General features: G+C 47.4%; 1 protein-coding gene across 50 annotated transcripts in view; it reads right to left on the reverse strand.

Annotated features, from left to right (window-relative positions):
• LOC117658030 (uncharacterized) overlaps nt 1–21,513 on the reverse strand; it is a 131,527-nt gene that overhangs the window by 43,188 nt on the left and 66,826 nt on the right. For 32 of the 50 annotated variants that reach the window (XR_015734158.1, XR_015734157.1, XR_015734153.1 and 29 more), the window contains 8 exons: nt 20,775–20,891; nt 18,083–18,184; nt 16,246–16,347; nt 14,742–15,056; nt 14,035–14,181; nt 13,475–13,621; nt 12,114–12,260; nt 5,657–9,541 (listed from right to left, as the gene is read on the reverse strand). Coding sequence is in view for 38 of the 50 variants with exons in the window: in XM_087893197.1 (XP_087749323.1) it covers nt 5,657–9,541; nt 12,114–12,260; nt 13,475–13,621; nt 14,035–14,181; nt 14,742–15,056; nt 16,246–16,347; nt 18,083–18,184; nt 20,775–20,891 (4,962 nt within the window). In the remaining 12 variants the exon portion in view is untranslated. The remainder of the gene's footprint in view (nt 1–5,656; nt 9,542–12,113; nt 12,261–13,474; nt 13,622–14,034; nt 14,182–14,741; nt 15,057–16,245; nt 16,348–18,082; nt 18,185–20,774; nt 20,892–21,513) is intronic. The other 18 variants (XM_087893203.1, XM_087893185.1, XM_087893172.1 and 15 more) reach the window with 10 other exon arrangements.

Genomic DNA, 21,513 nt, shown 5'->3' on the forward strand with positions numbered 1-21,513 from the left:
TACAACCATTCGTTTAGTGACTATTCAAAGTTACGATGACACTGAAAAAATGCACTTGTAACGGTTTTTCACACTTATGACCATTGCACCATCACATGATCAAAATTCAGACACTTGGCCACTGATTCATACTTATGACGGTTGCGGTATCCCGGGGATCAAATAATCCCACTGTCCAATTTTCAGACAGGCAAAGTCAACGGGGGAGCCAGATTCACTTAACAACCGTATTAACTCCCTTAACAACTGCAGCAATTCACTTAACAACCAAGGGGCAATGAAGGTCATAAAATCAGGTGTGACTCACTCAACAACCAGCTTGCTTAACAACAGCAATTCTGCAATGTCAGCTGGGGAAGCCGGATTCGCTTAACGGCCGTTCTGATTCGTTGAACCACCGTAGGGGTTCACTTAACAACGGTGGGGGAAAAGGTCGTAAATTGGGGTGTGACTCACTTAACAACTGACTTGCTTAGCAACAGAAACTCTTCAAGATCAATGGGCGGAGACCGATTTGCTAAACGGCCACATGTTTTGCTATGCAACAAAAGCAGTTCACTTAACAACCATGGGAGGGGAAAAGGTCATAAAATTGGCCGCAACTCACTTAACAACTGCCTTGCTGAGCAACAGAAGAAGGGGTCATAAGTTGAGGACTGCCTGTAATGATATTAGGGGTGCCTTTGGAGAACCTAAACTCTACCTGGCCAAAAAAAGGCAAATCTCTTCAACTGGAAGGGACAGGATGGCCCACAATTCCCCACCCGGTGGTCCTTGATTTATGACCATTCATTCAGGGACTGTCTGAAGTTTCGACGGCCCTGAAAAAAAAGAGACTTATAGGCGATCCTCACACTTAGGACCGTCGCAAAAATCCCTATTTGCATGATCAAGCGGCACATATTCGCCAAGGCTGTCACGCGATCACCCTCCGCGGCCTTCCTGCCGCCTACACCAGTAGTCCTCGACTTGCCACCGTTCGTTTAGCGACGGCTCCAAGTTGCAACTGCCACAAAACGAAGAGACTGATAACCGCTCCTCGCACTTACGACCGTCAAGGCATCGCCCCCGGGGTCAGGAGATCAAAATCCGGCTGCTTGGTAACCGGTTCCTACTTAGCGTTCCCCGGAGTCACGTAACTGCCATTAGTGAACAGACCAGCCATAAATAAATTGGAGAAGCCGGCTTCGCTGAATGACCGTCTGGCTCCCTCCACGACCCTCAGGGAGTTGCTTAACAACCATGGGAAAAAAAAAAAATTGGTCGCGACTCACTTAACAACCACCTTGCTTAGTGATCATAATGTGGTTGTAAGTTGAGGACCGTCTGCATTTGGCATTTTTAGGTCATACACCACCTGTGTATTCCCACCCCCCCAACCCCTTTATAATAATCTCCCCCCCTCCTTTATCACAGGAATCTTCCCTTTGACTTCCAGCCAGGCGCCACTAGGTGCCACGTGCCTGGATTTAATTGCCTTTGAAGCCGGAAAGCACAGCTCAACAGTGCTGTTTAAATACGGGTTGGGTGGGTGGGAGAAGGGAGGGGGAGTGTGACAACACACACACACACACACACAATGCCTGCCGCACTCACAACGCCTGGCAGTTTGTAAGGAGCTATTTTTATCCCGTCACAGCACCAATGTGGAAAAGCAGCCAGCCGCGGGAGAGATAGCGCGGGCACCAAGAGCTGGGTGCAGAGGGAGAGAGAGAGAGAGAGAGAGAGAGAGAGAGCAAACAGCTTCGGAAGTATAAAGTTGCGTAGTCCTTTATACACAATGCTCACACACACACACACACACACACACACACACACACACACCGGCATTCCCACCCACCCATCCCCACTCGAGAGAACTCTCCCTTGGGATTCCAGGTGCAGACTAGGCGCTGAACTAGCTTCCCAATTGAGTGGATTGCGATGTTTGCCACAGTAGAGTCTGGTTATTCCTCGACTTACGGTCACAACCGAGCCCCACCTTCTTGTTGCTAAGTTAGACGGTTGTTACGTGAGCTTTGTCCCACTTTACGACCTTGCTCGCTGCCGTTGTTAAGTGAATCTCGACAGTTGTTCAGCTAGCTGCATGACGTGTAAGCGAAGCTGGCTTTCCCCGTTATCCAAAGGTCGCAAAATGGGATCAAGGGACCCCGGGGACGCTGCCACCGTCATAAATACGAGCTGAGGGCCAAGCATCTGAATTTTGATTGTGGGACTCTTGATGGTCATATAAGTGTGAGGACCAGTCCTAAGTCCCTTGGCTCAGGGCCATCGTCATTTGAAGCAGTCATCAAAGGAACGGTCATAAGTTGAGGACTATCTGGGTATGCAATGGGGTAGTCATGTGACCGCCCTGGCGAATACATGCCTGTTTTGATCATGTAACTTGGGATTTGTGTGATGGTTGTAAGTGCGAGGACAGGCTGTAAATCTGGGTTTCTTTCCCAGGGCCATTGAAACTTTGGACAGTCCCTAAATCAACGGTCGTAAATGTTGCAAAGGTTGCAAGTATGAAAAACAGTCTTAGGTAACTTTTTCCAGTGTTGGCATATGGCCAAACGGTCACTAAACGAAATTTGTTAAGTCGAGGACTACTTGCACACAGAGGGCAAGAGGAAGGTCAAGATAAAGCAAGTCAAAAGTGGGCAGAGGAGTGGAATACACATAAGGGCCCGGATACTGGATAACCATATCTCTGAAACGATGTAGGGTTTCCTGCTTAAACAGGGGGTTGGACTAGAAGACCTCTAAGGTCCCTTCCAACTCTGTTATTCTATTCTATTCTATTCTATTCTATTCTATTCTATTCTATTCCTATTCTATTGATTTTATTTATCCTGATTTGTGATTAGTTATAAATAAAGTGGCGAACATGCCTCTTTCTCCTTCCGTCCTTCTCTTTTTCCCTATAACGACAACCCTGTGAGGTGGGATGGGCTGAGAGAGCGAGCGACTGACCCAAAGTCACTAAGGTGGCTTTCATGGCTTAGGCAGAACTAGAACTCACCGTCTCCCAGTAATCGGCCCAAAGTCACCCAGTCAACTTTCACCCTTAAGGCAAAACTAGAACTCACCATCTCCCGGTTTCCAGCCTGATGCCTGAACAACTAGACCAAAAATGGAAGTTTTGGAGAACTTCTAAGGCCTTCAGAGTTCGTATGGGTCTTATGGCTGAGGATAATGGGCTTTGTGGGAGACAGAACGATGGAGGGAGATGGACCCGACGGACCTCAGACCCATCTCGGACCGACTGCTGCTTCAACACACCTCCGTTTCTGTTGTGAGTTGTTGCTTCCCACCCACAAAAATTTCTATTTTTGTTCCGCTCTTCAAGCTAATACGGATTCTGTGCAACACACACACAGACACAGCAGCAGCCAAGGAATGGTTCCCAGCAAGGTCCTCCGTGCACCCGTTTCCAAGACAACCATACCTTGGAGGATCTCTTGCAGGTCCACCAAAATCCACACGCGATGAGGTGGCACCATGTGAGTCAACCGGAAGCACGCTAACGGATAAACTTTAGGGAGGGGGAGTTTGCATTGTGGGTCTCTGGCTTCACAACCACACTCAATCTTGGACCATCCTCACCGTGTGTGTGTGTGTGTGTGTGTGTGTGTGTGTGTGTGTGTGTGTGTTCAACCGTACCATCTGGGGGAAGGAGATGGTTTCATGTTTGAGGCTGGAGAAGGCCTCTCTTAGCGCTTTAATCGTCTTCCCAGAAAAAGGCCCTATTGGCAAAAGAGCCTTACCTTGGCAGTCTGAAGGTGAATGGACTTCAACTCCCAGAATTCCCCAGAATTCATCCACACCATCTTCAGTGGTCCATACGTGACCCATGCAACTTCAAGCTACTGAGATATGGCTGCCTTGAACCCTACAGGAGTGTTCCTCAGCCTTGGCAGCTTTGAGATGGGTGGACTTCGACTCCCAGAATCCCCCGGTCGGCGTGGTTTTAAATTGCATGGATTTCAACTCCCAGAATCCCCCCATCGGCATGAACTAAGATGGGTGGACTTCAACTCCCAGAATCCCCCCATCGGCATGAATTAAGATGGGTGGACTTCAACTCCCAGAATCCCCCAATCGGCATGAATTAAGATGGGTGGACTTCAACTCCCAGAATCCCCCCATCGGCATGAATTAAGATGGGTGGACTTCAACTCCCAGAATCCCCCAATCGGCATGAATTAAGATGGGTGGACTTCAACTCCCAGAATCCCCCAATCGGCATGAATTAAGATGGGTGGACTTCAACTCCCAGAATCCCCCCATCGGCATGAATTAAGATGGGTGGACTTCAACTCCCAGAATCCCCCAATCGGCATGAATTAAGATGGGTGGACTTCAACTCCCAGAATCCCCCAGGCAGCATGTTCAGAAAAGCACTGATCTGTATCTATCTCCACATCCATCCATGCATTGTTTCTCAACCTTCCCAACTTGAAGATACGTGAACTTCAACTCCCAGAATCCCACAGTCAGTAAGTTTTAAGAGGGATGGACTTCAACTCCCAGAATCCCCTAGTCAGGACTTCCTGTACAACAGCATGCAAAGAAACAGAACAGTGTGTTTTTGACACTTTTGAGTTAAATGTTGTTGCTTTTACTTTTGACACCTTCCTTCCCCGTGCACACAAAACTCACACAACTCCAAGGAGCAATTTCATGCAGAAAACACAACTTGTCCCCGACCCCACCCCAAGGCGACAACAACTTCTGGGGTTGTCACAAAGATGTGACAGGATTCCTGTAAGTTTCTTCCATGCAAGCTAATGTTAAAGAGGTGTTGTTGAATGGTCTACACAAAAACACACACACAAAGGTAAGCCTTGCTTAGTGACACAAGCTCAGACCTAAGTTTTGCTGGAAAATGGCACCTCAGCCGTACCATGTTCAACGTGAATTGGAGTCTCCTGGGGTTGATAAAGGAGGGGAGGAGGTCCAAACCAAGCCAGGTGGCCACTTTCTAATATCTCCAGATGAACGGAGAAAGGCCACCACGAAGGAGAAACTCATAGACTGGTGAGATTATGGACCTCTGGCTCCAAACATGGTTGGATTCAAGAGGAAACCACAACCCACTTCAAAGTTGGACCATGGAATTGTCTCCTACTCTGATTCACTACAGTGACTCAAGGATCTCCTGCCATGGATGGTACGAGATGTTCCTCAGAATCCATTTGGGGTTTTCTCTTGGAAACATCTACCCTAAAGGCCAGGATGAAGGCAGATTCGAAGTTACGTTGCTAACAGTCAACAGTGGAACCAAGTTACTCAAGAGCGTTTGACCTCCTAGACTCCAACTGAGCAGGAAGGTGGCCTACAGCCTCAGCAGGCCCTTCCAACTCCACGGGTTCCTTCCCTCGAGGAGCGTTCAAGATTAGTGACCACAAAATACACACACAAGGCTCAGAAGCACACACAGGCAGAAGCTTTAGGGTCTCGGCTGCCAAGGTCAGGTCCAGAATGGGGCCCGTTAGCACGGTGACGCAAAGCAAGCTGGGCTCTCAAAGACAGCCTGGAATGCGGTCATGCCAATGAGGTTAGGTGCTCGTGCCAATGCAACCAACATGGAGTGAGTTCTCACACGCCAAGCTGGATGGAGGATGCACGAAGAGGCTGGCAGGCCATAACCACAAGCACTCACACACACCTTTGTCTCGCCTGTGGAGAAGTGGGCCATCGGGTTTGAGGGGTCTTCTCCTGCCTTGGTCTGGAGCTCCATCCTTCGAGGAAAGGAGAGACGGAACAGGGGGAAGTCCTCTTGACTTGGTGGGTCTCATGTAGCCTTTCATCGGTGGAGGAGCTTTGGCCCGGCCTGCTTTCTTGGTCTCGCCTGGTGGCCCACGGTCATCATGATCAGTGACCACCGGAGAAGTTGATGTTTGTGGTTCTCCAGCTTCCGATCTCAAGTTTGGCGCATCTTGCAGTTCTCCAAGTTGTCCTTTCTCCTCCTCGCTGGTTGGTTGGAGGAGAGGTTCTATCTTGGCCAGGTTCTTGTCGTCTGGAGCCAGATGATTGGAAGAGAGACCACTTCCTCCCACTTCCTCCAGAAGGATGTCTTCCAGGACCTTATCTGTCCTTGTCTTGCTTCCTAAACTGTCTAGAGACTCAGAAGGCCTCATTTCATCTTCTCGTCTATCTTCTGCTAACACTCCTGGCTCTGAGGTTCCACCACCGAGGAGGGTAGTTGTTATAGTTTGAAGAGTTGACACTTCCTTCTTGGATCCCTTAAGAGTTTGGGTTTCCATAGGGAGGTCACTACTTTCAGCCACCAGCCCAGGAGCCATCTTTAGCTTCTCCACCACTATTTCTGGTGAACCAAGTCCTTGTCTTTTGTCTCCAAGGTCCGTTCCTCCAGTTTCCTTTTCCATTTTGGAGAGACGGTCTGCTGGGGCCCGCTTGTTCTTCTTCTTCTTCTTCTCCCTGATGTCATCACCGGCTTTCATGACAAGGGAAGCTTCCGCCTCTCGACCTTCAAGCTTGGCCAAGTTCTCCTGCAGTTCCTCCAGAATCTTCTGGTCCCCCGGTTTAGTGTCTTGCAGGAATTTGGGGAAAAAAAACTGCTCTTGGCTTGGCTCGTCGGCCAACTTGGTGAAGTGTTCTAAAAACGGGCAGGTAGGACCTCGAGTTTTGGAGACGGCTTCATCAAGAGGTCCAGCTGGCTCAAAGACGTTTGTGAGGTCCTCTTCCCAATGCAGTTGACGTCCAGAAGGGAAGCTCTTGATGTTCCTGTTTTCATCTACAATCTCCACTTCTCCTACTGTGAAGCTCAATCCACCAACCCTACAAGGTTCTTCACGGTTGACGTCTTCCTTAGTTGATTGGGCAACCATAGGTTCTTGAGGGACAATCAAGGTCTTCTTACTTTTCTTCTCGCTACTCTTCTTTTCGGGTTTTGCAAGTGGGGTTTGAAGATCTGGAAGATCAGGGACCCCGTCTTTTTTCTCACTGGAAGCTGTTGATGCTTTGATCTTCATCTTTCTCTCATCTTCTACAACTGTCCCGGTGCCCAACTTGTCCAGCAAATGGATGGATTGTTCCAAAGGAGGCATTTCCTCAATGAAGAGCTTAGCAGGAACCTGGCCTGTAGATTCTGATGTCTCCTCCTTGCTGCCATCAGAGGTGGGGACCTCCTCAATCTTAACTCCTTGATGGTGTTCACCAGAAGCTTCTGCCTTCATCTCCAAGTCCTTAGGAACTTGGAGACTTTGCCAGTCAGTCTCGTGTTTCTTAACTTCTTCTGGGACTTGAGGGAGGACAACATCTGGCTTGGATGGATCTTCTCCAGTTTCATCTTGACTAGCTTCCTGCCTCTTAGATGGTGTTTCTTTGGTTTTAGGGATCTCTGCTGTCTTAGCAGTGTTACCTTTCTCCTCCAAAGTAGACAGTTGTCCAAAGCCAACCTTCTTCTCCTCCTTTCCTCCTGTCGTTTCCAGCGGTTTTTCAGCAGGGACTTGCACTTGGGCGGCACCTGGAACTTCTAGCCCTTGATTCTTCTTCTCAGGAGACCCTTCGTTAACTAAATCGTTTTTCTTTGAAGGCACAATCCCATCCAACGTCTTCTCCAGTGGTGGTTCTCTTGAGGGACCTTTGTGAGCTGTCCTGCTTTTCCCATTGCTGCTTCTCTTCTTGGGTTTGTTGGTGGCCCACATGAAGGTGGGATCTCCTCCAGGGGAGCTTGCCAAAGTGGGTCCCTTGTTTTGATTTGGGCCGCCCATTTCCTGGCCTTGGACTGTTGACTCCAGGAGAACCTGGCCTTCCGTCTGCTTTCCAGGGGCCTCCAAGATGAAGGGATATGCTGATGGAGGAAGGTCAACTCTTTGACCAGGTCCTGCTGGAGAACTTTTGATGTTTTCACTCAAGGTGACGGAAGAAGGACTTGGTTGCTTCACAGTGCTACTGTCTGTAGCACTGTCCAACTGCTGGCTGGTAGCTAAAATGGTAATCCCTTCTTTCGATTCATCTGCTCTCTGTTGGGTTTGGTCAAACATCTCATGATCTTCCACAGTAGAGAAAAATGGTTGCCTGTAAGAGCTCCTCTCCTCCGCTCTTCTGTTCTTCCCCATGCTAGATCTCTTCTTCGGTTTCTCTCTCACTCCTGGAGAAGTGGAAAAATTCTCTTCTGGGTTCCTGGTTGTCCAACCAATTTCACCCAGGCCCTCAACGTCTACCGCCATTGAATCTTTGCTCAAGCCAATGTGTTCCTCTGGCTCTGGTACATGCTTTGCTTTCTTGCTTTTTCCATCACTGCCTCTCTTCTTGGGTTGATCATGTCTCAACTTGAGACTGGTCGGATGTTCTGGAGGGTGGCCACCAAGGAAGTCTTCTGTTGGGTTAATGAAAAACACTGGGCCACCACCAAAAGTCTCAGGAACAAACAAGGGTTGGGCTGGATCTGACTTGGTTTCCACCATGAATGGAGTTTTGTCAGAATTGAAATCAGATTTTTTGCTCCGTGGTCTTTCTTTGGGAGTCTCCAATACATCCATGCTTTCTCCTCTGTCTTGATGAAGAGAAGAAGCCCCTTCTTGGGTTGGCTCGGCCAGTTTTGGTTCAGCTGGAAGAGTCACATCTTCCTTGACCTCCCTGACCTTCTTTAAGACCTTCTCAAGTTTCTTGGGTTCCTCTACCAACTCTTCTTTCCTTTCAAGACTTGGAAACTCTGGAACAACTTTCTCACGGGCAACCATGGGGTCTAGAGCCTGGACCTCAACCTTCTGCCCCACAACAGAGTGGGTCTCCAAAGTTGAGGCGTCAACATTTGAGTTCTTCGAAGTCAGAGGCCCCAACTGTACCCTTTTCTCAAAGGGACTTACTTCTTCAGGACCAGGAGGAGAAGTTGGACTTGCCTTCTTCTTCTGTTCAACATGGTGCTTCGGAAGCTCCTCAGAAAGTTCTTTCTTTGGACTTTTGGGCTGCCACACAGAGCTGTCATCCCCGGCCTTTTTGGCTCGGCTCAATTCTCCTGGTTTGGGGTCCAATGAAAGTTTGGAAGGTTCTTCAATCTTCAGAGGAGGAAGGTATGGAAGCTGTTGTCCTTCCAGTTGCTGTCCTTCTTTCCCGAGCTTCTCCTTTCCAAGAACTTCTGCGGAGGCCCACAAGACCTCTTGAGGACTTTCCTGGAGAACTTTTGGAGGTTCACCAGCAGCCGGAGGGCTTCTTACCTTCTTCAAGTTGTCCTCCCACGTTTCCGCTCCCCGTGGCTGCTGCCCTTTCTTCGGCTTTGCTTTCTTCTTCTTCTTCTTCAAGGCGGCCGACGCCTCGAGGTCCCATCCCTCTTGCAACAGCTCCCTTGAACCTTCTGAACCTCCCTTCCTCGGAGATCTCTTGCTACGGGGAGAAGTTCCACCGGTGGGACCAAAATCGGCCACGAAAAAGGAGTCTCCACCTCTGGGGCTGTGACTCTTCAGGGTTGGGGAACCTGCAAGCTGATCTTCTGGAGCATCTGCCAGAGTCATCTGGACAGGTTTCGCTCTGCCAAACCTGCGGTGGTCACTGGGTTTGTGAGCGTGTCTTATTTGGGCGGGAGGTCCACCTGGAATACAGGAAGGTCACTGAAGGACAGAACCCACCACGAAGAAAGAATCATGTTCCAAATGTTTACACTGCAGGCAACGTCTACTTAGACTGGATCATTTTGAGGAGGGGAGGGGTTTAAGCTTCGCTGATCCCTGCTTAGATGACACATTCTGGAGAGCTCTCATATCTACCTCAATCATCATCATCTTCATTTAACTACCCCGTAATCCCTTGCGGGAGTGGAGTCTGGGCAACTGAATGGAGCTAGCAGAGAGTTCGAATGGCCGGATGCCCTTCTTAGTCGCCAATGAGGAGTTTTGTTCAGCAGATATATTCTCAGTGTGCCAAGAGAGAGAGAGAAATATCTGCCTCTACCTAGGATCGAACTCACAGCCTCCTGATTGTGAGGCGAGAGCGCCATCTCTAGGCCACCACAGCACTCCATCACTTCTACCTCAATGAATAATATAATATAACCTTTAGGTTGATGTTATATGGAATAAAACTGGGATTGAATCTGGATGTTCAGCTTCACGTAACATGAAGCCCCTTCCCAGAAGGTAATAAGGAAAACTGGTCATCGCTTATATGTCTTGGATAGAAGGAAGTGAATTACCAATAATCTTCTCCGTTGCCCACACCACTCTCTCTACAGCCTTCCTGTTCGAAGCTGTAATGCTTCCCAACCACTCATCATCTCCTTTTAATGACTCCATAATCCCTTGCGGGATGGAGTCTGGGCAATTGAAACGGAGCTGAGTGTTTACTGGCCGGATGCCCTTCCTGTCACCAATGCAGAGTTATATTCAGCAGATATTCTCAACCTGCCCAGAGAGAGAAATATCTGCCTCTACCTAGGATTGAACTCACAGCCTTCTGATTGTGAGGCGAGAGCTCTGCCTCTAGACCACCACACCACTCAATGCTTCCTAAACACTGTCCTCACCACTCTCTCTACAGCAGGGGTGTCAAACTCAAGGCCCACGGGCCAGAACTGGCCTGCAATGTGTAGTCAGATCAGGGGCTGTCCTGGTCTACCCAATGCAAAGAGGAAACATGCCAGCAGTTTGGGAAGTGAGGTCAAGCTGGCCACACCCAATCAGTTGGCCAAGCCCACCTGGTTGGCCACACCCACCCAGTCGGCCATGCCCGCCCAGCCCGATGTCAACCACTGCCCTGATGCAGCCCTCAATGAAATTGAGTTTGACACCACTGCTCTACAGCCTTCCTCTCTGAAGCTGTAATGCTTCCAAACCACTGTCCTCACCACTCTCTGCACAGCTTTCCCGTCCGAAGCTGTAATGCTTCCAAACCAGACAGTAATGCAATAGGACGTTCCCTATTGTCCCTCTATAGCAGGCGTGTTAAACACAAAATGTGGTCAGATCCGGCCCGCGGGGCTGTCCTGGAAAATTTAAGGGGCTGTCCTGCGTTGCTTCAGCCCAGTCTACCCAATGTGAAGAGGAAACATGCCAGCAGTTATGGAGTGGTGTCAAGTTGGCCACACCCACCCAATAAGCCATGCCCAGTGAGTGGCATCAAGCTGGCCACACCTACCCAGTCGGCCATGCTCAGCCTGCTCCCCAACCACACCCCTAATGCGGCCCGCAATGAAATTGAGTTTGACACCCCTGCTCTACAGAAAGTGGTAAGGAGAGTGATAAACAGATCGAACAGAATAAACAGGTATTCTTAACCCAACTTTTTAGCTTTCAATGGCTGCTTGTCCACATCTCCTATCATCTTGGGGATGATGGACATTGTAATCCAACGGTGGTAGGTTTGAGGAAGGGCTGAATGTCTTCCCTTTGCTAAAAGGGTTTTCCAGATCTAGGGTGTCCCTTTAACCAGGATCTAGACCTTGAAAGCTTCCACTTCAGAAGATCAGCATACTGGCAAGCTAAGACGTCTGAGACACAGATAGAAATGAGATAGATAGACAGGAGTAGACTGGACAATCGTTTGTCCATGATGGTATAAGGTCTTCTGCCTTAGACTTGGACCTCCGAAGTTCCTTCCAGCCCTATGATTCTATGACTCTTCCTGCAAGAGTGGAAGGCTCAATTTAAGGGAAGAAATCTTTTTTCTGGACTTCCACACAACCTATTACTCAACCACAGAAGGTCATCAAAGTGTCTCTGAACATCTCAATCTCTCCCAGAGTTCAGAAGATGTATTTAAGGGGAGCAATGGACAACATATGGAACGTCCTTTTTCACGCAAGGGCAGGCCAAGGTCGTTAACGGACCCGCCCAAAAGTGTTGATCTTAAGTGTCCGGTTTCAGAAAGTAGACAAATGGTTCTCAGGAACCCACAGAAATAGGTAGATCAAAACAAGGAACTGCGTGGGACACAGGTATCAGGGCAACTAAGGTAGGACGTCCAGTTTTGGTGGACAACATTAGCAGGGGCAGGGAGAAAGCAGTGAAGGAAGAAGATGTTGTAAGATCTATCTTTCAGAGCAGAAGACCTGAGGTTCCTCAACAACCAAGAGGAAAGCAAGTTGCAAGAGAGAAAAATTGCAGGATGGAGAAGGAAGAGAAGGTCTCCAGAGAAGGTTCAGCTTCTACTTCTCCATAGATACTCACCTCCTTGTTCTGGAGGCAGCTTTCCTGCAGGTGGCTCCACTGGGTGGGCAGGTATTTCCTTGTCTTTGACCAACATGGAGTCATCAACAAAGGACCGTGGAGAGACCACGTGGGGTTCTTCTCCAAGGACAGATCCCATCAAGTCTGCTGAAGACAAAAACCAGGATCATCACCACAAAACGAAGAACTTTCTCCAATGACCAGAAGCATCGTGGTCCCGTGGCCAAACTCAGACTAGTCTTGCCCAAAGCGATATTCTCCAAAGGTGCTGGAAGAACCATCTCCAGAACTTCAGGGCTTCAAAGAAACCTTTCCAAGAATTTCTTTTTTTTTTTTAAGGTTTTTTCCCCCAATTTTTAAAATACATACATTCTATCTTTCCTTAAGAAGTGTGTTGTCTGGGTACAACTATCTCTATGCAATATCCTTCAACATTTACATTCGCATTAATATTACTTCTCTAAACTTAAAATTACAATATATTAAACAGTTAAACATTGTAAAACTCTTCATTTTCTTCTTAGTATCTTCTAATAATAGTACAATAATAACATTAAACATAGTTATTCTCATCATACGTATACTAACAATTGTCATCTTATTTATATCTCTATCTTAATATATTTTCTAATTTTCTTTAATTTTCTTGATTTCCAAATTTCTTTTTTATTTTCTAAGCATTGATAAAATACTTCCCATATCATATAATATTCAGTTTGTTCGCTCTCCTTAATTGCTAGTGTTAATCTGTTCATTTCTGCACATTCTAATATTTTCCTAATTACTTTCTCATCAATGGGAATCTCTTCACTTTTCCAATGTTGTGCAAATACAATTCTAGCTGTGGTTAATACATGAATAATTAAATATACATTCTCTTTATTATAAATTTCAGGTAAGAACCCCAGCAGAAACATTTCTGGTTTTAACTCAATACAGTATGTTGTTTTGTCATCTTTTCCAACTGTGTCTTTATTTTTTGTCCAATGCTTCTTTGCTTCTTCACATGTCCACCACATATGATAGTAAGATCCAGGTAGCTGGTGGCACTTCCAACATTTAGCTGAGTTATCTTTAAACATCTTTGCCAACCTCGCCGGTGGAAGGTGCCATCTATAAAACATCTTATACAAATTCTCCTTATATGCAGTTGACATCGTTAATTTATAATTCTTGTCCCACAATTTCTACCATTTATCTAATTCTATCATATAACTAAGATCTACCTTCCAAAGCAGAAGACCTGAAGTTCCTCAGCAACCAAGAGAAAAGCAAGTTGCAAAGGAGAAAAATTGCAGGATGGAGAAGGAAGAGAAGGTCTTCAGAGAAGGTTCAGCTTCTAATTCTCCATAAATACTCACCTCCTTGTTCTGGAGGCAGCTTTCCTGCAGGTGGCTCCACTGGGTGGGCAGGTATTTCCTTGTCCTTGACCAATGTGGACTCATCAACAAAGGATCTTAGAGAGTCCACGTGGGGCTCCTCTCCAAGGACAGATCCCATCAAGTCTGCTGAAGACAAAAACCAGGGTCATCACCACAAAACGAAGAACTTTCTCCAATGACCAGAAGCATCGTGGTCCCGTGGCCAAACTCAGGCTGGTCTTGCCCAAAGAGATGTTCTCCAAAGGTGCTGGAAGAACCATCTCCAGAACTTCAGGGCTTCAAAGCTGCAATCTATAAAACATCTTATACAAATTCTCCTCATATGCAGTTGACATCGTTAATTTATAATTCTTGTCCCACAATTTCTGCCATTTATCTAATTCTATCATATAACTAAGATCTACCTTCCAAAGCAGAAGACCTGAAGTTCCTCAGCAACCAAGAGAAAAGCAAGTTGCAAGGGAGAAAAATTGCAGGATGGAGAAGGAAGAGAAGGTCTCCAGAGAAGGTTCAGCTTCTAATTCTCCATAAATACTCACCTCCTTGTTCTGGAGGCAGCTTTCCTGCAGGTGGCTCCACTGGGTGGGCAGGTATTTCCTTGTCCTTGACCAACGTGGACTCATCAACAAAGGATCTTAGAGAGTCCACGTGGGGCTCCTCCCCAAGGACAGATCCCATCAAGTCTGCTGAAGACAAAAACCAGGGTCATCACCATAAAACGAAGAACTTTCTCCAATGACCAGAAGCTTCGTGGTCCCTTGGCCAATCTCGGGCTGGTCTTGCCCAAAGAGATGTTCTCCAAAGGTGCTGGAAGAACCATCTCCAGAACTTATAGGCTTCAAAGGATCCTTTCCAAGAATTTATGTGGAGGGCCTTCCAAGACCTCTTTACCAGTCCCAACACAACTGGAGAACATCAAGGAACACCAGGGGTTCAATGATCCTTGACATTTATCGTAGATCTGTCTACCAACCACACCGTTACGTCCAACTCAAGAAGTTCTTGTGCTGAACAGCAGGGCGTTGGGACACAACTCAGAAAGCCAAGAGAATACTCTTTACGTTCTAAGTGCTCTTCTGATCAGTCTCTGAAGTATCTCGTTGAAGTTCTCCAGCCCCCAACTCAAAATCTATCAAGAGCACCCCCGAAAGAAAAGGTTCAGACTTAGAGAAGAGAGGAAGAAAAGAGGTTGACTTAGAATGATAAGAAGATGACAGCCCATCACGAAGCTTTGATTTGTTTTTACCTGCAAGATGTGGAAGATGCTCTCCAGATTCGGTTGGCGTTGGTTGAAACAGATCTTCTGTGTTGAAGTCGGGACATGGGCTCTTTTCTTCTTGAGCAGGAAAGGGAAGTGATGGCTGGACCTCCTCTGTTTTTTGGGCTGGAAGGCTTACTGCCATTGGCTGTTGGCCAAGAAAACCGTCTTTCTCCTTTGGAGAGTGAAGGAATAGGCTCCCTTCTTCTGGTTTTTCCAGCGTGGGACAACTGTCAGCGGTGAGGACAATGATATCTTCATCTTCTGATTTTAGTTCTTTCGACACCGGGGTCTCCAGGAAGCCTGTTTTGGAGAAAGGAGGAAAGAAAGAGTTGTCTTTTCTACTCAGAAGCTACCCAGGTGTTCTTGAGTGCTCCACAGTTCTCCACTTTCCAAACCATCCATGGTCAGTGATGTGTCACCACCATGAAGTCAATCTGTCCCGTCCATTGGAGGTCCTTCAGAAATCCGGAACGAGGAATGGGTGGATGCCGTCCAGGTTCAAACCAGAAAAGGTGCATCATCGGAGAGATAACAGAATCCCAGAGTTGGATGGGACCTTAGAGGTCTTCAAGATGAACCACCACCACCCCAAGCAGGAGACCCTGGTGTCATTTTGGACAACCGGCTGACCAGATGTTGAGCAGGCTTGCTCCATCTACGAGCCAGCATATCCTTACAGAAGGGTCTTTTAATGGATTCCATTAAGGGAGGTTTCTAGGAAAATATGCATTGGAGTTAGGAAGGTGGTAAGGAGGTTACTCCACACACCCCACTCCCTTCTACCAATGGCACTGATGATGTTACCTAGTTGGATCGTGAAACGTCTGAAGAAAACAGCCAAGCTTAGAGAGCACCAAGGACCCCACAGTCCTTTTCCTCCTCTTCTTCCTCTTCCTCTTCCTCCTCCTCCTCTCCTCTCCTCATACCACACTCCCTTCTAGCACTGATGAAGTTATCTAGTTGGGTCATGAAATGTCTGCAAGAAAACTACCCAGCTCAGAGAGCACCAAGGACCCCACAGTCCTCCTCCTGCTCCTCCACAAACCCTTCTGGCACTGATGATGTTCCCTAGTTTGGTCACAAAATGTCTGCAACAAAACAGCCAAGCTGAGAGAGCACCAACCCCACAATCCTTCCTCTTCCTCCTCCTCCTCCTCCTCTACCCCTTCTTAAGGAGAAGATGGATGGGGCAGCTTATAAGCCCTTTTCCCATTCTTTAATTTAGTTGATTGATTGATTGATTGATTGATTGATTGATTGATTAGCCCTTGGGCCATATCAAAGTGCAGAGTTCCAGAAACAAATTATTACTAAAATTTGATAAAAGCAATTTAAAATGGAATTGGATAAAATACGATTTAAAGTAAAATTGGAATAAAATCCAGTCTAAAAGTCTTCAACCCAAGGAAGTCTCTTCGTGCATCCAGCAGCTGCGGCATGGGCCAAGGAAGTGGCCCAATTCTGCCTGCCTGCTCCTCACTCAGCTCACCTGCTTGAGGTCCTTTCTGAAGAAGCAAGGGTTGGTCCAGCGAGGGTTCAAATCCCATCAGCTCCTCCATGGTAGGGACAGCGTCCTCAAATGCAGGAGGAACTGCAGAAGAAACAGACAAAAATAGACTTACAACAGCACATTATCTTCTTTTAAATATTTAGCAGGAAGAGATCATGGTGGACTTTGGTAGGACAGTCCTATTCTTATGGCCTCCCAAGCCAAACGAAAACCCCCAAATGATCAGCAGATCCTCCAGAAATCCGTTGCCTTGAAGGACAGAGATGGCTCTCTGTGGTGTGAAGGGAGAGAGGAAGGACGAGGAAGAGGATGGAGCAAGAGGAGGAGGAGAAGGACTAGTGTTCAAGGAGCTAGGTGGATTCCTTGTAGATTTCTCACGACCCAACTAGGGAACGTCATCAGTGCTAGAAGGGAGGGGGATCTGAGGAGAGGAGGAGGAGGAGGAGGGGAGGGGGAGGAAGAGAGGGAGGGGGAGAAGGAGAGGAACAGAGGAGGATGACTGTGGGTTCCTTGGTGCTCTCTGAGCTGGGTGGTTTCCTTGAAGATGTCTCATGACCCAACTAAGGAACATCATCTGTGCTTCAAGGGAGGGGCGGTTTGTGTAGAGAAGAAGGAGGCAAAGAAGGGGAATGAAGAGGAGGAGGAGGAGGAGACGAAAATAAGGAGATGGATGGATGGAAAAGATGAAGAAGATGGATGGAGAAAGTTAAGGGAAGAAGAAGGAGAAGGAAGAAAAGGATAAAAAGAAGAAGGAAAGAGGGAGAAGATGAAGGAGAAGACAGATGGAGAAAGTTAAGGGGAGAAGGAGGAGGAGGAGAAAAAGAAGGAGATGGATGGATGGAAAAGATGAAGAAGATGGATGGAGAAAGTTAAGAGAAGAAGAAGGAGAAGGAAGAAAAGGATAAAAAGAAGAAGGAAAGAGGGAGAAGATGAAGGAGAAGATGGATGGAGAAAGTTAAGGGAAGAAGAAGAAAGAAGAAAAGGATAAAAAGAAGAAGGAAAGAGGGAGAAGATGAAGGAGAAGATAGATGGAGAAAGTTAAGGGAAGAAGAAGGAGAAGGAAGAAAAGGATAAAAAGAAGAAGGAAAGAGGGAGAAGATGAAGGAGAAGACAGATGGAGAAAGTTAAGGGGAGAAGGAGGAGGAGGAGAAAAAGAAGGAGATGGATGGATGGAAAAGATGAAGAAGATGGATGGAGAAAGTTAAGAGAAGAAGAAGGAGAAGGAAGAAAAGGATAAAAAGAAGAAGGAAAGAGGGAGAAGATGAAGGAGAAGATGGATGGAGAAAGTTAAGGGAAGAAGAAGAAAGAAGAAAAGGATAAAAAGAAGAAGGAAAGAGGGAGAAGATGAAGGAGAAGATGGATGGAGAAAGTTAAGGGAAGAAGAAGGAGAAGGAAGAAAAGGATAAAAAGAAGAAGGAAAGAGGGAGAAGATGAAGGAGAAGACGGATGGAGAAAGTTAAGGGGAGAAGGAGGAGGAGGAGAAAAAGAAGGAGAAGATGGATGGAGATGATGGAGAAGATGGATGGAGAAAGTTAAGGGGAGAAGAAGAAGGAGAAGGAGAAAAAGAAGATGGATGGAGATGATGGAGAAGACAGATGGAGAAGAGGGGAGAAAGTGGAGGAGGAGAAGTTGATGGTGCCACTCATGTCCTCTACTCAGTGGAGCCAATGAGCTGCATGGACCAAGTCACGAGATGCTTCCTGAACCCAAGGGCACACCATCACCCACGTAGACAAAACCACCTTCACGCACAGGAGACAGAGACACCCAACCCAGAAGATGGACTGGAACGCTGGGGGAAGCCCTTTTCTCTCACCTGAGGAGACCATCACCTGCTCTGCTTCTGGAGGGCTCAGCTCACCAGAACAGGGAGCATCTTCAGCAGGGTGGAGCTTCTCCATGGGGACCTGGTGGACCTCTGTGAAGAAGACAAGAGGTGAGATGTTTCCACCTCAGAAGACCCATGAGGGACCTTGACCAGGTCAGTACTCTGGCCCCCAATTTGGTCTTCCACGAAATCTGGTGGGACATGAGGTTCCTTCCAAACTTCTCCAGAGAACCCAACATCTCAAGGACCATGCCAAGACCTGTGGACCATCGAAGGTCACTAATGGTGATCACATAAACCATGATTAATGCATGCTGGTTAATAAGCCTCCGAATATGGATCACGGGACCCCGGGGAAGTTAAGAGTGAAGACTCATTCTATGTCGCATTTTTCAGGGAGGTCGTAACTTGGAACAGTCACTAAATGAAGCGTTTTGTCAAAGACTGCCTGAATTTTCTGGGCCAGTAGCCTGAGAACCTTCTTTTGCTGGGGTATAAGTCCCTGGTCATAAGTCCCTTTTTTCCATACCGTTGTAACTTGGAATGGTCAGTAAGTGAACTACCTGTATTTTTCCCGCTCTTGTTTTTCCGCAAAAGCGGAAAAAATACAGGTAGTTCACTTAATGACTGTTCCAATTTACGACGGCACTGGAAAAAGGGACTTAAGTTTGTCACACTTAATAACTGTTGTAGCATCCTCGTGGTCAGATCAAAATTCAGATGCTTAGCAACTGATTCCTATTTATAACAGGATCACTGGATCACATGACCTGATCTACTTTTGCAACTGTCTAATAAGCAACGTCCATGGGGAAGCCCGATTCGCTTAATAACCGAACAACCCCAGCGATTCACTTAATAGGCGACCAGAAAGGTCGTACAAATAGGCGAAACTCACTTAACAACTGTATCGCTCAGCAACAGGAATTCACCAGCGAAGTCAAAAAGGGGGGGGAGCCAGATTCGCTTAACAACGGTGGCAAGCGAGATCACAAAACAGGACAAAACGTTAACACTGAACCAAGGTTTCACTTAGCAACGGAAATTTTGGTCGTAAGTTGAGGACCACCGGTGTTTGCTTACCAACAAAAACGAATCCAGAAGGGCTGAGACGCTTCAGTCGCAGCAGGGAGTCCTCGACTTACGACCAAAATGGAGGCCTACATTTCTATTGCTAAGCGAGACAGTTGTTATGTGAGTTTGGGCCCAGATTAGCATCTTTCTTACAATTGTCGTTAAGTGAATCACAGGTAATCCTTGCCTTACAACAGTTCATTTAGCGACTGTTCGATGTTACAATGGCACAGGAAAGAGAGATTTGGAACCATGTTTCATACTTAATGACGGTCACAACCCTGTGGTCACATGACGGTTGGTCTGACGAGCAAGGTCAGCGGGGAAGCCAGTCTCGCTTAATGAATGCATGACTCACTTACTAACAGCAGCTGGTACAAGAAAGGTCGTAAAAGTGAGTCAAAACTCACTTCCCAACTGTCTCGATTAGCCGCAGAAATCTGGGGCACAATTGAGGTCGTAAACTGAGGACTACCTCTACAGCAGTGGTTAAAATTAATAACACGGTCGTTAAGTGTGCCCTGGCTCACTTTGCCATAAGGAGAACAATTCGAATCCTGCAACCCAGCATCCAAATAAACTACAGGCAGTCCTCAACTTACGACTGTTTGTTTACGGATGGTTCGAAGTTACTACGGCACTGAAAAAAGTGACTTAGGAGCAGTTTTCACATTTAACGACCATCACAGCCTCCCTATGGCCACATGATCGAAATTCAGACGCCTGGCAACTGATTCGTATGTATGATGGGGGTTCATATGATTCCCCTATAGCAGGGATGGCTAACCTTTTTGCCATCGCGTGCCAAAAGCAGGGGGAGCGTGTGTGTGTGTGTGTGTGTGTGTGTGTGTGTGTGTGTGTGTGTGTGTTGTGCGCACACGTGCCCACACCCATAATTCTATGTGCCCCGCTCCCTCGCACCTGCACGCACGGCCCCCATACACTCCCCCCACTTTTGACATGTGATGGCACAGTGGGCCCATTTTTCGTCCTCCCCAGGCTCCAGAGCCTTTCTAGGAACCTGGGGAGGGCGAAAACGGCCTTCCCCAGCCCCCCCCCGAGGCCCTCCGGAAGCCGGAAACATCCTGTTTGCTGACTTCAGGCAGGACTGGAAGGCCGTTTTGGCCCTCCCCAGGCTCCTAGAAAGTTTCCCTACTTCCGGTGGGCTCAGAAGGCCTGAAAATAAGCCGAGTTCACATGCCCACAGATATGGCTCCAGGGCCACCTGGGGCACACGTGCCATAGGTTCGCCATCATGTCCCTATAGGTGACCTTCGGACAAGTAGAGTTAATGGGGAAGCCCGCTTCACTTAACGACCCTGCGACTAACTCAACAAATGCGGCGATTCACTTAACAACCCGTGGCAGGAAGAGTCGCCAAAGGAGCCTTTTCCGACCTTCTGACAATCTGGGGATGCCACAGTCATGTCACGATTGCATGATTCACTTAGCAACGGCTGCGATTCACTTAACGACAGGTGCTAAAAAAACCACTGCCTGGCTGAAATTTTGTGGACTGAAAGATTGCGGTCATAAGTCGAGGACTGCTTGTATTCCCATTGTACGTCTTGATTTTTCCCAACTTTCTTTCCAGTCCCGGGTTTACCTTCTTGGCTCTGATTTGGCGCCGGGCTGAGAAACGACAGGAGTTCTAATCCAGCAGCCGTTGGATGAGTGAATCCCAGAGACGGAGGTTCAGAAAATTCAGCTGTTCCAAAAGGATCTGGAAGAGACAAACCTGAGTTTGCAACAAGCCATCTTTTCTTTGCCTGTGAGCACAAACCAAGATTAGAAAAGGAGGGGGAAAAAATTATATAATTTTAAGATTTTAATAGAGGATTTATAGAATCCTCGGAGGGATTCTGGAAGGCACCCTGGAGGTCATCTAGTCCAACCCCCTGCTCCAGCAGACCTTCTGTTAAAAAGGCAAACCTGATGGTGAAAAGCTGACAGACGTCACTCTATCGGTTTTCTGCTTTCAATTTTGCTTCTCCTCGGATTTACGACCACAAGGCCAGGACAGAATTTCCATCGCTAAGCCAGTCTTACAACCGCAACTGCGATCAGAATTTCCGTCCTGCTCCATTTTGACAACCTGTTTTTCCCATGGTTGTTAAGTGAATCACTTAAGTTCTTAAGCGACTCGCGGGGTCGTTAAGCGAATCCAGCTTCCCTTCTTGAGTTTGGTTGTCGGAAGCTGGGAGGGAAGATCTCTAATGATGATCATATAATCCTGGTACGCTACAGCCATGACGGAGGAGGAGGAGGAGGAGAAAGCTTCCCGAGCATGGGGTTGGACTAAATGACCTCCAAGGTACCCTCCAACTTTATGATTTTTGGTTTTG

Source organism: Pantherophis guttatus, chromosome 4, assembly GCF_059756535.1.
Source record: "Pantherophis guttatus breed Tessera chromosome 4, ASM5975653v1, whole genome shotgun sequence".
Classification (NCBI taxonomy): domain Eukaryota; kingdom Metazoa; phylum Chordata; class Lepidosauria; order Squamata; family Colubridae; genus Pantherophis; species Pantherophis guttatus.